General features: G+C 53.5%; 1 protein-coding gene across 2 annotated transcripts; it reads right to left on the bottom strand.

The window, feature by feature from the left end:
• Positions 1 to 3565: 3565 nt before the first annotated feature.
• FAM3A (FAM3 metabolism regulating signaling molecule A) lies at positions 3566 to 12646 on the bottom strand. Of its 2 annotated transcripts, none has more exons than XM_069463271.1 (10): positions 12504 to 12646; positions 12091 to 12168; positions 10471 to 10584; positions 9844 to 9867; positions 7219 to 7342; positions 7051 to 7109; positions 6504 to 6554; positions 6063 to 6147; positions 5860 to 5986; positions 3566 to 4987 (listed from the first exon to the last, which is right to left on the bottom strand). In XM_069463271.1, exons 2-10 carry the CDS (start codon positions 12101 to 12103, stop codon positions 4853 to 4855), a joined length of 732 nt encoding a protein of 243 aa, XP_069319372.1. In that variant the 5' UTR covers positions 12104 to 12168; positions 12504 to 12646; the 3' UTR covers positions 3566 to 4852. The 2 variants fall into 2 exon arrangements, with proteins under 2 accessions (XP_069319372.1, XP_069319373.1); XM_069463272.1 differs by having other exon boundaries at positions 3566 to 4948.
• Positions 12647 to 14934: the final 2288 nt, after the last annotated feature.

Raw genomic sequence — 14934 nt, 5'->3', positions numbered from 1 at the left:
CAAGTAGAGCAAATGTAGGTCAAGTAGAGCAAATGCAGGTCAAGTAGAGCAAATGCAGTCAGAAGACCGCTCTCCATTATCGTCAATCACTTGAGCCTTCCCCGAAAAGCCACAGTGGGCAGGTGGGATGACTGACATGAAGAATTCGGTGGCTTTGTCTGCAGCAAAAGGGCACTGCTAAATTAAAGGCCAGAGAACATTTGTAGTTGGTTTAGGGGATTAATAATTTACCCCAGAAGAGAAGGAGGAAGGGCTCTGCGAATGAGGCAAGGATACCGAGTTTCAAATGAGAAGTCATCTGGACTGAGAGGACAGATGGAACAAATAAATCATAGCAACAGTGGAAACAATATAAATGCACTTCAGATGGGAGACCTGCCGCTGTATTATGTAATAAGATCACAGTGGGGACCCTGAGAGGAATGCCTACCTCCTGCTCTTCAGGCAGGGGCCTCCAGGAATACTATGTGATAAATAAGTAGTAGGCATGGAAGGCGTATGTGAGTATATGCACAAATATGGGGTGCACTTAGTATTTACAGGGAAGTATAATGACAACTGTCATTTTTGCCTGCCCAGCATTAGGTCACAGCACTTCTATTTTCTTTGGGGGAACCCTCCCTCCTCTGCTCTCAGTACACACGATTTGCATGTGGATCACCCTAACACTGGTCCCTGGGGCGGGCACATGCCCAAGTGTAGCCAGTCAGAGCCACTCAGAGTAGTGCGAGGATAAGCCCATAATCCAACCTGGACCAGTGAGAATTAGTCCCCAGGAACTTGTACTGGAACTGTTGAGAATGTCATCCTAAATAACAGAGAGGGAGACTCTAAAAGAAAATGATATTTATTCGGGAATAGAGCACCGCAATGGGAATACATGTGCCACAGCAAACTATGTGCATACTCAGGGAGGTAAAGGAAGACAAAGGTTTTTTTAAAGGAAAAATGAGGAGGATCACATAAGTGTTTTGAGGTAATTATCCCTGGCTACAAGGATTAATAACAACGATGGCATCAGTACAAGTTTGGACAGACAGTTGCTGGGCAGATGTCCTCACAGAAATATTTGTGTGTGTGTGTAAGGTTGTGACAGCCTTTGTGCAAGGTCGTGTTTTTTGCAGTTTTTAGTATCAGGCATTTGTGCAAGAGAACCCTCCCTTCATGGCTTCCCTCAGCTCTGTTTTGCTTTTCTTTTTCTTTCTTTCTTTTTTTTAAACAAGTCACTCCATTTTGAGTCTGACAACTTTCCCAGGAAGGTGAGAGCCCTCCCTTTTCTGCTGGAGTTGCTAAACTGGGACTTCTATTATTGCCCCCCCCACCCGGGAAGATGGTATGTTAGAAAATGAAGCAAATGCAGAAAAAAGCAGAGGCAAGAGATGGAGATAGCCCACGTCCTGGTGACATTATTGGAGCTAGAGTCACCCATGAGCTTTAGGGTCTGTTACAGGAACACTGCATTCCACCCCCCACCTTTTTTTTTTTTTTTTTTTGCTTATGCCAGTTTGAGTTGGAATTCTGGCACTTGTAACTGAGGATGTCCTAACTCCTAAAGGGCAGGCCTGGGGGCAGCACCCTGGCAAAGCAGGCGCGCAGGAGCTAGAGGGCTTCACCTCCACGCGGTAAGTCAGGCAGGCTGCGCTGCACCCCAGCAGCTTTCCAGCCTGTGTTGGGCCAAGTGGGGGATAAAACTGGCCTACTCTTTCCAGCTCTGTGACGCTGGTGACCCCCAGTGAGGGTGCAGCCCAGTGAGGAGGTAGGGGTTGTCACTGTGGCTTACTCCCGTGTTCCTGGTGTGCAGCACAGTACCTGGGCCAATGCAGGCACTTGGTGAATGTTTGGGGAACAATGGAGGAAGATGGGGCAATCACAGTAGTTGTTTGAGAGGTACAGTGGGGTCCATGCCCCGCCCAGCCTTTCAGTGTGGACCTTCAGTGAGGTTCTGTTTCACTTGGGGGCAGTCTAAAAACTTGTGGAATTCTACTTATCTGGCTCCTAATCTCCCACTCCATGGAATTTACCTTTTTTGTGCAGTGGGGCCAATGGCAGTACTTCCTCGCTAGGGTTGCTGTGAGGACTGTGTAGGTAAGTTCAGCATAATGAAAGTATCGATGGAAGAACTAAGCTGAGATTCGATTTAAGCTATCAGGACTGTGAGGCGTGCAGATGAGACAACACTGGCCATGTGTTAATCACTGCGGAAGACGGGTGATGGGTACGTCGGAGTTGATGACAGTGGACCCTCAGTATCTGGGGAAGATTGGTCCTCAGACCCTTTGGGGATACCAAAATCCATGGATGTCCCAGTCCTTGATATAAAATGGCATAATATTTGCATATAACCTAACACATCCTCTCATCTTCCCATATAGTTTAAATCATCTCTAGGTTACTTATCATAGCTAATATAATGTGACTGCTATGCAGATAGCTGATACATTGTATTGTTTTTTATTTGTATTGTTTTTATAGTTGTGTGTGTGTTTTTGTAAAATATTTTCAGTCTGTGATTGGTTGAATCCCTAGAAGCGGAATCCACAAATACAGGGGGCTGACTGTATACTTTCTCTCTACTTCTGAAGATGTTTGTTATTTTCCATAATATGTTTTTTGTTTGTTTGTTTTGGAGACAGAGTCTCGCTCTGTCGCCCCAGCTAGAGTGCAGTGGTGTCATCATAGCTCTGGAACCTCAAATTCCTGGGCTCAAGCAATCCTCCTGCCTCAGCCTCCTGAGTAGCTGGGAGGACAGGTGCACGCCAGGCCCGGCTAATTTTTCTATTTTTGGTAGAGATGGGGTCTCACTCTTGCTCAGGCTGTTCTCAAACTTCTGACCTCAAGCGATCAGCCCACCTTGGCCTCCCAGAGTGCTAGGATTACAGGCGTGAGCTACCGCGCCCGGCCCATATGAGAGGTTTTTAAAAAAATGAATATACATATGATACTATAATGGTACATGTCATTACACATTTTTGCCAAAATCCATAGGATGTGCAACACCCAGAGCAGACCCTGATGTCAAGTATGGGTTTTGGTTGCGAATGCAGCACCAGTGCAAGCTCATCAGGGTGGACAAATGGGGCGCTGGGGGTTGTTGGGGTACAGGGGAACGCTCTGTACTTTTTCTCAGTTTTGCTGTGAACTGAAAATGGCTCTAAAAAAGAAAGTCTACTTAAAAAAGGAACACATGTATAATGTGCTGGGCTCAGAGTCCGGGCTGGGTGCCGGCTGCTGTGATCACCATCTGCAGAACAAGTGAAATAAATGGGCCCTCCTCATTCCTCTCGCTCAGCCTTTGCAGTCCTGGCCTTGCGCTCACTTCCTCCCTGGTGAGCCTGTCCTCCTAGGCACCTAACTAAGTCGACCCTGCTGGCTCCTTAAATACGTTTGTTTCTTGGCTGGCTGCGGTGGCTCAGCCCTGTAGTCCCAGCACGTTGGGAGGCCAAGGCAGAAGGATCACTTGAGCCCAGGAATTCAAGGCTGCAGTAAGCTGTGATTGTACTACTGTACTCCAGCCTGGGTGACAAAGCAAGACTTTGTCCTCCTCCACCAAAAAAACCAAAAAACAAACAAACAACAACAACAAAAAAAACCAACCTTTCATTTCTTGATGTTTTGTTTGCCCTCTGAACTCTCCCTGGCACAGGCAGCACTTAACTCCTAGGAGTCGAAGGCTCAGGAAGCCCATTGCCAGGGCAGGATTCTTAAGTCCTTTGCTCCCGACACGACACGGCCACCTAGAGGAGCTAGTCAGGTGCCTGACTAGCACCTCAAATTACCATGATGCCTGATTCCTCCCATCTTTGAGATGCCAAATAGCCCACGTGACTTGACACTTCACAGCCCTGACTTCAAAGGCAGCCAAAGTCTGTGGCGGACACACTAGCTCTTGAAGGAGGCAGGGGGTGAGGGCGAGGCGCCCGTGCTGGGCCTGTGGCCCCAGACTGCAGAACCGTCTCTCCCAGGCAGAGCTAGGGTGGCGCCAGCTGGGGAGCTGCTCTACCCACCACTTGACTCACATCTCAGCCACAGCCTGTCGGGGCAGGAGCCCTGGAGACAGAGGCTGTCTGCTAAGGCCGTGGGGGCAGGTCGACTGAACCTACGGGGCTTGTCCCCATCCAACCCCACAGGACACCACCACCCCTGACTGTCCACTGATGACAACATCTGAATGCACTTTATTCCATTGGGGGCCATTGATTTATTAAGAGGTCATCTAGAAGGTGGGCCCTCTGACAAACTGCAGGAGCCACCACACGCTGCGTTAGGGACTGTGATCAGGCTCCGGCTACCCCACTGCCCCAGGCTAGCCTGCTCCAAAGGGGCCCCTTCCTGCTGAGTGCCAGGCAGGAGGCAGGCAGGCTCACCAGAAGGAATCACACCGGAAATGGGTTTAGCCTGCAGTGCAGTGCGTGGCTCTGGGAGAGGCTCTGGAAGATGCCCCAACCTGCCAGGTGCCGCTACCCGACTTGTACAGACAGAGGGTGAGCACCCAGGGCCCTTCCAGCTAGGACACTTGGGAACTGGGAAGGAGATGGCATGAGGGACAGAGGAGGAAAGGGCTGGGTGGGGACTGACCAGGGGGAGCAGCTTTAGGAAAACAAAGAGATGGGCACCTGGGCTCATGTGACAAAGTGTGACAGAGCTGGCCCCTACAGCCCCCACCACCTTGAGGCCACACTCTGGTCACCACCTCGGAGCCCTGCTGTATTGGGGCAAGGGAGCGCTCCCGCCCGGGCGTGGGGTGTGGGGCTCAGCCCCGCGCCGCCGGTGCCGCCACCTGCCGCCCGCTGGGCAGTGCATATGCCTCCCTCGGCCTGGGCCTCCCTGGGCCTGGTCCTGGCACCCCGCTGTGCTAGCTGGCCGTGCTCCTCCGTGGGATGCAGCCTTCCATCTCCAGCGCCTCGGGCCAGCCTTCGTACTTGTTGGTGTGTTTACTGTTCTTCACATGCTGCGGGCCAGGGGGGCAGGAAGTCATGGCCTCAGTCCTCTGAGACAGGGGACAGAAGCAGGCCAGGGCCCAGGCTTTCAGTCCCCTTATGCCATGTCGACCACCTGTGTGCTCTTGGGGCACTCGCCCCCTTGCCTGTCCCAGGGAAAAATGGCAACAACTGCACTGGCCCGTCCCCTTGCAGGTGGAGTGGCGGATCAACTTCTTTGCACTTATGTGGGCCTGGCACGCACCAAGAAGGCATGTGTGTGTGTGTGTGTGTGTGGGGGGGGTGTGTCTGCAACCCTCACTCGACCTGCGGGGAGCTGCTGGAAGCTACAGCAAGAACAAGGCCAGAGGGGGGCATTTTTTTAGGGGATGGGATTTGGGCTGCTCTTTTGGTAGCCAGAGGCTTCCAGAAATCACTGGAGCAGCCTGTTTGCATGTGGCGGAGATCAGGGCTTGGGAGTACCGTGGCTTTCGCCAGGCTGGGAGCCTCCTAAAGGTGAGGACGGAGCCCTCCTGGCACAGGGCCTGACGGCCCCAGAGGACAGCCGGGGCTGGCAGGAGAAGGATGTGCAGTGCGAATCAGGGATACAGGGTTTCTGGAAGATCAGGCCAGGACTGAGCACCCTGAGGATGTTTGGGAGGAAGGTGTTCGGCTGTGAGTCTTGCCAACGTGAAAACGTCGCTGTTTAAAGACTCTCGAGGATGAAATACATATTGATCAGGGAAGGTCAAAGTTACTGCCCCTCCCTGCACAGATGGCAAGGGGGGCCAGGGCCATCCCAGATGGGGATGATGGGACACAGGTGGGGCAGAATTCAGGGAAGGCTGTGGCGTCAACAGAGAGGAATCTGGTGGGACGCGAGGAGAAGGGGCAGACAGGCCGCCCAGGCTGGCAGACAGATGTGCCAGGCTCTCCACCATACCTGCTCAAAGGGGCTCTTGTTCTGCACGCCCTTGGCCCCCACAAACACCCAGCTGTCCCGAAAGGCCAGCTCCTTGGCATTCCTGCTGCCCAGCTCGCTGAAAAGCTTTCTGGTCTCTTCATTCATCCTGAAGCACAGAAGGGGAAAAAATGAGCAGTCACTGTAGAAGGGCAAGGCTGGGGCCGGCCTCGGCAAGCACTTACTTGGTGGCTGGGTCGTCGTAGGATGCCACAAACACCAGAGTACCTTCGTGCAGCGGTCGAATAAACTTCAACAGATCGTTGACATCTGGCGGGGGGGGGCAGGTCCCATGGAACATGGAGTATCAGGCACCACTGAGCACCCCTCTCCCACCAGCCTCTGTTCTCCAAATGAGGAAACTCACGTAGGGACTGGGCCTGGGACGTGCCCCACCAAGGGTCACCGTAAGTGCAGGGATAAACTGGTATGAGAAGCTAGGGCTGTCCCCGTGACCATACGCAGCCTCTAGACAAAGATGGCGATCTTGCCCCTCCCCCAGGCTTCTTTGAACCCAATGACGCCCTTGAGAAGCCCCGAGCGCATGGACGAATGCATGGATGCAGAGCAGCATTTCAGGGGAACGACACTCAGTCACAAAGCAAGAGATCGTGGATGCCACTCACCTCCGGCCCACATGTCAAAGGCCCGGGCCTCAATGAGCTCACCGCTGACCCCTGAATCAAGAGGAAGGGAGGGAGGGGCCCTGCTGGGTGAGCTGCTAGGGCAACCGTATCCTACCACCTCAGCACCCCAGGCCAGGCTCAGGACACAGCAGGTGGGTGGCAATTGCGCACAGCCCTTCTGGAAGCTTTTCAGACATCCCCTGATATTCTCCTTGTCCAGACAGCTACATCCCACTCAAAGCCACAGAGCCTCTGTCTGGCATTTGAGACCTTCCAGGGACTCCCCATGAACCACCCGCCAATCTCTTAGAATCTTCTGGTTCTTTACTGATATCATGCTTTTGTTCACTGAGTCACTTCCTCTGTGGAGCCTTCAGCTTGCAGACTCTTTCCCAGGCCTCCCTGGGAGTTCCTGAAGGGAAGGGGAGGGGAGGGGAGGGGAGGGGAGGGCGTATACCCAGAAGCCTCCTGGGGTGGGGGTGGGAAGGAGGGTGGCAGGTCATGGCACAGCTCTCGCCTCTCTGACCCCTCAGCACAGAGGACTCACCATTCACCAGGGCGATGTTCAGCCCACGACCCACATTGTCCTTGACACTGCTCATGAGCCTGGCAGGGGAATGAGACCTCGTGTGGGCACATCTCCGCTCCCCCTCACAGACCTGGCCTGGAATCCCCCACGCCCCTCCCCAACCCCCAGTCATCCCAGGGAGCTCACATCTTGTCCTCGAGGCAGATCTTAGGCCCAATGACGTTGGCAGCCCCGCTGACCATGCGGAAGGCCAGGTGCTCCTCAGGACACGGCTGGGGTAGACCGCACTTGTACTTCCTGGCCCGTGGCTCTGGGCAGGGACAGCAGGTGTGACCCATGGACCTGGCCCTGGGGTCACCTGAGATCTGACAGGGGGAGGTCAGGACCAGCCCACAGGGTTCAACAAGTGACCACAGAGAAGGGAACTAGCGCGTGAGGGGAACACAGCTCAGGCCAAGGCCAGGGACACTTCCATGTCCTGCTGGTGAGGTGACAGGAACCTCAGGGAGGCTTTTCTGCTACTGGTGGGAGAAAAGAAAGGAGGATGAGGGAACAAAGGGGTGGAGAAAGTCAGGCCGGGGCGCGCAGCCAGACCGCAGCGAGGGAGGCACGCCGGCAAGGAGAGTGTGGGGTGCTGCCAGTCCCCTGGTTTCCACGGGGGCCGGGGATGCGGGTGGCCTCTGTTACAGGTTGAACTGTTTCCCCACCAAAGATATGTTGAAGTCCTAACCCCAGTACCTCAAAATATGACCTTGTTTGGAAATAGGGCCTTTTCAGATCAATTAAGATGAGGTCCTACTGGAGTAGGTTGGGCCCTTAATGCAACATGACTGATGTCCTCATGAGAAGAGAAGAGACAGACACACGCAGAGGGAAGACATCTGTGTGACAATGAAGGCAGAGACTAGAAGGATGCAGCCACAGGCCAGGGTATGCCTGGAGCTACCAGAAGCTGGGAGAGGCAAGGAAGGAACCTCCTCTAAGAGCTTTCAGAGAGAGAGTATAGCCCTACTGGCACCTTGATTTCAGACTTCATCTTCCAGAGTTGCGAGAGAATAGATTTCTGTTGTTTAAGCCACCCAGCTTGTGGTACTTCGTTACAGCAGCCCCAGAAAATTGATACAGAGTTTAGTACCAGGAAGTAGGGTACTTATGTAACAAATACCTAAAATATGTGGAAATGACTTTGGAACTGGGTAATGAGGCGAGGCTCGTCTCAGTCCATTTTCTGCTGCTATAACAGAAGGCCACTAATGGGGTAATTTATAAGGAAAAGAGATTTATTTGGCTTGTGGTTCTGGAGGCTGGGAAGCCCAAATGCATGGTGCCGGCATCTGGTGAGGGTCATCCCATGGCGGAAGGGCAGAAGGCAGAAGCAAACACACAAGACAAAGAGAAAAAGAAGGTTGAACTTCTGTGATAACTAACCCACTCCCATGACATAGGCATTAATCCACTCATGATGCTTACCCCTCATGACCTAATCATCTCTTAAAGGCCCCACCTCCTAAAACCATTACATTGATAATTAAATTTCAACATGAGTTTTGGAGGGTACATTCAAACCGTAGCAAGGCTGTAGACCTTTGAGGTGCATGTTAGAAAAATCTAGATTGCCTTTAAGAGACTGTTGGTAGAAATAGGGACGTTAAAGGCAATTCTGGTGAGGGCTCAGAAAGCAGAAAGGAGAATAATAGAGAAAGCTTCTATCATCGTAGAGAATACATACATTATCATGAATAGAATGCTGCTACAAATATGCATGTTAAAGGTGCCTTTGGTTAGGTCTCAGCGGGAAATGGGGAACATGCTACTAGACACTGGAGGAAAGGTGATCCTTGTTATACAGTGGCAAAGAACCCGGCCAACTTGTGTTCTAGTGTTTTATAGAAAGCAGGACTTGTAAGCACTGAACTTGGATATTTAGCTGAGGACATTTCCAAGCAAAGTTTTGAAGGCGTGGCCTGATTTCTCCCTGCTGTTTACAGTAAAATGTGATAGAAGAGAGAACAAGGAAGTGAGGAACTGTTAAGCATGAAGGAACCGGAATGTGAAGATTTAGAAAACCCTCAGCCTAATCTCATATTGCAAAAGATGAGAAGGCAGCCTCTGGAGAGAACACCAGGGCTGTGGCTGGCCGGGCGTTTGCTAAAGAGATGAAGCCTGTGACTTGTGGATCCACTCAAGCCTCTCGGCAGAAGTTTGGAACAGAGACCAGGCTATCCAAGGGGGATCCATGGAAGAGTCTCTTATGCACAGCATGGACCCCCATGCACTGCACAAGAGACCAATAAGGTTTGGGAGAATTTTACACCAGCAGAAACACTGCCAACCTGGACTGAAAGGAACAGAGACGGGACGAAAGGAAAGAAGGGTGACTCCAAAGGGAGAGCCGTGGATGCAGAGGCCAGAGGGGGCACAGGCCCAGAGAGTGGGACTGTTTCCCATTTCAGAAAATGTCATCACCCCAGCAGGCCCAGAGGACAGAGCATCAGGCCACAGAGGAGTCTTCTCTGGCCTTGAACCTAACAGAATTTTCCCTGCTGGGTTTTGGACTTGCTTGGGCTGGTGACCTGTTTTTTCCCTTCCAATTTCTATCCTACACCTGCCCGCCCATTGCATTCTGGCAGCAGGTAACTGGTTTTCTAGGTTCACAGCACGCAGGCAGCCCCGGTGGGCTGTGATAGCTAGTTCGGGGAGGAATTAATGGAGAATAGAAACTCTGGAGGACTAGGGGGCGGGCAGGCCTGTCACAAAGACAGTATGAGGGATGGGCACAAGGGAGGAGCAGGGAGGTGACAGGAGCCTTACCTGTAGTCACTGAGCTCTCTGGGCCTGTGGATACAAAGAGTTGTTTCTGTTAGCGTGGAGGCCTCCTGGAGCCTGCAGCAGGGCAGCCTGGCCCTGTACCACAAACTCAAGGTGGAGGAGCTGTCAGGCTCAGCAGCCAGGGGCTAAGACAGGCTGACCTTGGCATACTATCTGCTCAAGTCTAAATCATGTTCAGATGGAAAACTCCCTACTCCAGGAAAAGGGTGAATTGGAATTGTAAAAAGTACATAGGTGACCTATTACCGGTTGACAAAGTATAGAGTCCCCTCCCCAGCTCAGAGTCTAGCAGAAAGCCCGCGGGAGCAACTAGGGCATCGTTCCCAACGTTCAGTGGAAGCCTCCCTGCCCCTCACTCTGACCCTGCTGACTTCGATCGGGCAGAGAATTCTAATTATCGAGCGTTGGCTTTGCCTGCTGGAGAAACTGGGTGGTGGGAGAAGGCTGCACTTGATGCCAGGAGACAGACTGGGGACAGCCGGAGGTAGCCTGCCAGGGAGGCGAAAGAAAACCCAAGCCACCCCCCGCCCCTCAAGCCTCAGCCACAGGCCCAGGCGGCCACCCTGGTGGTGACCTCCATAGCAGGGCAAGGAAGGGTCCCACACTCACTGGTGAAGAGTTGCTGGATGCGAGGAAAGCCACTGCCAGGCCCACCCAGGAGGATGCTGACTACGATCCAGGTGAGACCCACAGTGACGACTAGCGCCACAATGCGGAGGGGGCCTAGAGGCAGGACAGACACGGGGCAAGCCCACCTCAGACGCCAGGTAACTTCAGAATGAACCCACAGCCTGTGAGGACCAGGTCTCCCCTTCCACTTGGGAAGAAGTGACTGGAGGACAGGAAGGTGGGGACCGGTAGCCATCCACCAGGCCTGAGAGGGAGACTCAAGCTCCCGGGCAGGCGGAAGGAGGAAACCGACTTCAAAGCCAAAGCCTGCCCAGTTTGGCTCTCCCTGGCCAGTTTACAGGGGACTTCCAGAACTCCCTGCTCAAGAGGTGCTCCAGGCCTTCCCCAGAAACCCCTTCTACTTCCTGCCTCTGAGACTACCAATATACTTGTGCTCCCCTTCCGCCTCTCCTTTCCTCCTGCTCTAATAGGAAGGGTCCCTACTCCTTGTTAAAACCAGTCCCTTCACCTGCCGTGAGCTGGATCCCTCTCTACCTTGCTCTTTCTCCTGTATATTCAACACCTCCCATCTTAAGAAATCAAAGATAAAGTTCGCCTTCAAAACCTCATCCCCATCCTCACTCCCCTAACCTTCCTCTTCCCTGTCAAACCCTTCCAAAGTCATCTATGCTCACTCTTTCCAACATCTCACCTCCCAATCTTTCCCCAACCTGCTCCAAATGTGGCCTTGCCTCCACCACCCCAGGAACACAGCATGTTGCCAAGGCCACCGATGATCTTCATGGTGTCATTGCCCCTGGTCACCTGTCAGCCCTCATCTTCCTCAACCTCTCAGTGGGCTGCCCATGTCTTGACAGACACACTTCTCCACTGATACCACACTCTCCTGACCTGACCTCTCTGCATACTCATTCTCCTTGGTTAGAGCGCCTTCCTCTACCTCCGCTTAAAAGCTGGACACCCCCAGACTTCTGTCCCAGGCTGACTTCTCTACCCATACTCTTTTTAGATGATCTCATCTACTCCCAAATCTTGAATTAACCACCTATTTTCTAGTTCCAGCTTTGACTTCTCTTGAACTCACGCCAGCCAGTTCCTCATTGGCCAGCTCCATAAAGCTGCTACCTCAGCAGGTCTGAACTCCAATTCTTGAGTTCTATGCTCCATCCCACCCAGCTTATCCCTCCCCAAGGATCTTCGTCTTAGTTGTCCAGCTCTCACCAGGGCTGTCATCTGGTTCACATCCAACCCCACAGCCACTTCTATCAGTTCCCCTCTAAGACCACGCCTCCCCACCTTGGCTGACTCCTCGCCTGCTCTCTCTCACTACTCATTTTCCAGAAAGCAGCCAGCCCGCTATTTGGGTTTGGGAGATAACTGACTATACTGATCCTTATGTCATAGCTCGGGGAGCTAAAGTCCTCAGAGGTGAAAGGATTTGCTCAAGGTCACAGAATGAATGTTTGTGCACAGTCCTCCATTTCCAAAATCAAACCCAGTGGTCCACCAGGGACCCTCCAGACACAGATGTCGGGGCACCTGAGCCTCCAGCCAGGTTCCCTTTTCAAGTCCTTCCTGCTCGTTGTGGAAGCCACCCACCTGCCAACCTCATGTCCACTCCTCCCGCTGGGTTGGGCTGGGACCGCCGGCAGGTGTACTGTTTGGGGACCGTGCGCTCTGGGGGAACAAAGCGGAAGAGCAGGTTTGGGTGGGAGTCAGGCGGAAACCTGTGCTGGGCCCCTGCTGCGGGGGACGCGATCGGTACTACCGTTTGTTCGTCCAACCACCTGGCCGGTCTAGGCTCCTCGGGAATGCGAGAGAAACTCTGCCTGGCCTGGAGGGGCCCAAGGATCCTATCAGCTCACGATCGTGCCCACAGGAGCCTCCAGGGCTGCTGGGACGTGGAAGTAGTTCTCCCGGACTTGGGCCCCTCTCGTGGGAGGCCCGGGACTCGGGAGGGTTTCTCCGGTCCTGGGGGCCGGCGACGCAGGCCGGGCCTGCTGGGGACTTGCCTGGCCGTGGGGAGACGTGGGCTCGGTCAGGGAGGTGCCCTGTCGGGCCGGTGGCCCCGCTCCGCTCGGCGACAGGAGGAAAGAGAGCTGTGCAGAGGGGTCAGGAAGGCCCGGGAATGGCGGCCCGGGGAGGCGCCACAGCAGGCCGACACCACCCCTGCCATCGGCTGGGGCCGCGCAGCCTAGTTGCCTGGCTCTGCGCAGGCCCCACCTCCAGGCCCGCCTCTAGCATTCGCTCCAGCCGCCGAGTGGGAGGGGCCTGAGCGGGCCCCGCCCCCCCCGCCGACTCCGCCTCTGCAGCGCGCCCTGGCTGAGCCTCAGGTCGCAGAATGGGAGGGTTGGCCCCGCCCCTCATCCTGCTTATGCCCCGCCCCGGAAGTCCCCCTCGGGCACCTCTTGGGTGGGTGATCGCCGCATACGTGGGCTTGTAGGGGTGGATCTCCGCTCGAACCCTAATGTCAGATTTCTGAGGCGTGGGAAGGGGCAGATGGATCTGGAGGCACGATGAGAAATTGTTCCAAAGTTGACATATGTGCTTTTTAAAAACCAGGGAGGTACAGAAGCGCCTTGCAGTCTGTTGTCTGTGTAGAAGCGCATGCCTGCTGCCTCAAGGGTCACTCTTATAACAGGAGAGGCGTCGGAAGCGCTCCTTGGACACACTTGGAAGCTTTTACCTGCTTCTCCCGTCTCATCGTTCAAGCCCCCTCCCCCCAGAGAGGTGCTCCTGCAGTTTTCTTTGTCCGCATTCCACCCTAAGGGCAAAGGAAAATAAACACTTTCTGGAGGAGTGGAGGAGGCTTTCACAACAAGCAATTGATTTTGAGACCTCATGGGTTCAGCCCTACTAGTAACGTGACTTTTGCGTTCTACATAACTCTATTTTCACTTGAAAACAAACTGACATCCCCGGTTCCTTAACAATGAGAAAAACGGAGGCTCTAGAAACAGCTGTGCCAGGCTTCCCCCGCGGCTCCAGGCAGTGCTAGACACCCAGCCAGCAGCGTGTGTTAGGGTGGAAAGCCTAGTAGGTGCTCATGGCGCCGGTGGAGAAAGATTTCTCACACAGAGATTAAGATACAAAAATAAAAAAGTTTATTTTACCGTTTAGAAGGCCAGAGAGCATAAGAGAGAGAGAGAGAGAGGGAGAAGCGGGGGGAAGAGAGCAGGGAGACGGCGTGGCATCCCAAAGAAAGAATGGAGATGCCAGCAGCGAGGCCAAGTGGCTTGCTGCTTTTATGGGGACAAAGAGAAAAATAGTCATTGCTGTGGAGTAATTACCAGGTAGCTGCGAGACATCAGGTTGTCCGTCTTTCTCGTTTTCTCTCTGTTCCTGCGGACTTGGTTATCTCCGAAATGTAGTCAGGCTTATCACAGGGGATATGATTTTGCCTCTGAGATATGGTTTTCCTCAAGACCTGGAGTTCACCGCCCTATATTGTCTGTCCGCGAGCTTCTCAGGAACTCCTTTAGGCTGTAAAACAGATTCTAAAAGCTGTGAGCTGGGGAATGTAAAGAGAAAGATTTACATTTCCTTACAGCTCTTTTCAGGTGTTTGTGAAAACAGAGTCCCAGCAGGTTGCCTGCCAGCGGGGAGAGCAGAGAGCGCTTTGCTCACAGGATTGATCTGTATGAAGCTGTTATTAGAAAATTAGGGGATTAGATATTTTCCTGTTATGTCAGCAAAGCCGTCCTTACAGCATGGACGTGGGGTGGCTTCCAGTTGGCCCTTCACCAGTCACCCCAACTCCGCCTGGCTGGCCTGGCTGTCTGGCTCTCTCCCCTCCAAGCCTTCACTCACGCTGCCCCCAACCCTGCCCGCCCTCTCTGCCCATCAAAGCCCGAGCCAAGCTCCCCTCCCTTTTACAGGAAGGCTCCCCGAGGACTGCCCCAAGCGCACCCTGACCACGTATCGTACTGGGATGGCTGGGGCCACCCCTGTCGGCTGGCCCAGCTGTCTGGAGGGCAGCAGCTGGGCGGTATCAGAACCACGGAAACCTTCTGCCCTTGGACCCAACGATCCCACTTCCCGGAAACCACCCAGACACCAAGGAAATAATCCAAAATACAGAGAAAGCTTATAGAGCCAGGCATGACAGAGCTCTGGTTACAATCTAGTAGTTTCTCTGTTGGCATACACAATACTCATACACACTTCTTCCTAACACGATCAAGATAATCTGTTTCAGCAGCCTGCTGCTGTAGTCAGGGATTTGTATTTGGGTTTTGTCACGGAATTTGATGGCCTCTCAGGTAATTGTGGTACTCAACCTTGGGCTCCATGTCCTCCTCAGTGGGGTGCAGTAGAAGCAGCTCCCGGCTACTCACACCTGTGGCCTGCCAGGGGTCACAGGGCATCTGCCATACTGGTGGTTCTTAGAGGACTGTGTTTACATTTTGCTCAGAGCAGGCATTTAGGAAAGGTTGGTTTAAT

Source organism: Eulemur rufifrons, chromosome 30, assembly GCF_041146395.1.
Source record: "Eulemur rufifrons isolate Redbay chromosome 30, OSU_ERuf_1, whole genome shotgun sequence".
In the NCBI taxonomy this organism is placed as follows: domain Eukaryota; kingdom Metazoa; phylum Chordata; class Mammalia; order Primates; family Lemuridae; genus Eulemur; species Eulemur rufifrons.
Note: the sequence above shows the minus strand (reverse complement) of the source record. Positions and strands in the feature narration are given on the sequence as shown.

Coding starts and splice junctions, on each gene's coding strand:
- FAM3A (XM_069463271.1), bottom strand. Junction 6,555..7,050: donor GAACATCGCCCTGGTGAATG/GTGAGTCCTCTG, acceptor CTCTTGATTCAG/GGGTCAGCGGTGAGCTCATT. Junction 6,148..6,503: donor CTTTGACATGTGGGCCGGAG/GTGAGTGGCATC, acceptor CCCCCCCGCCAG/ATGTCAACGATCTGTTGAAG.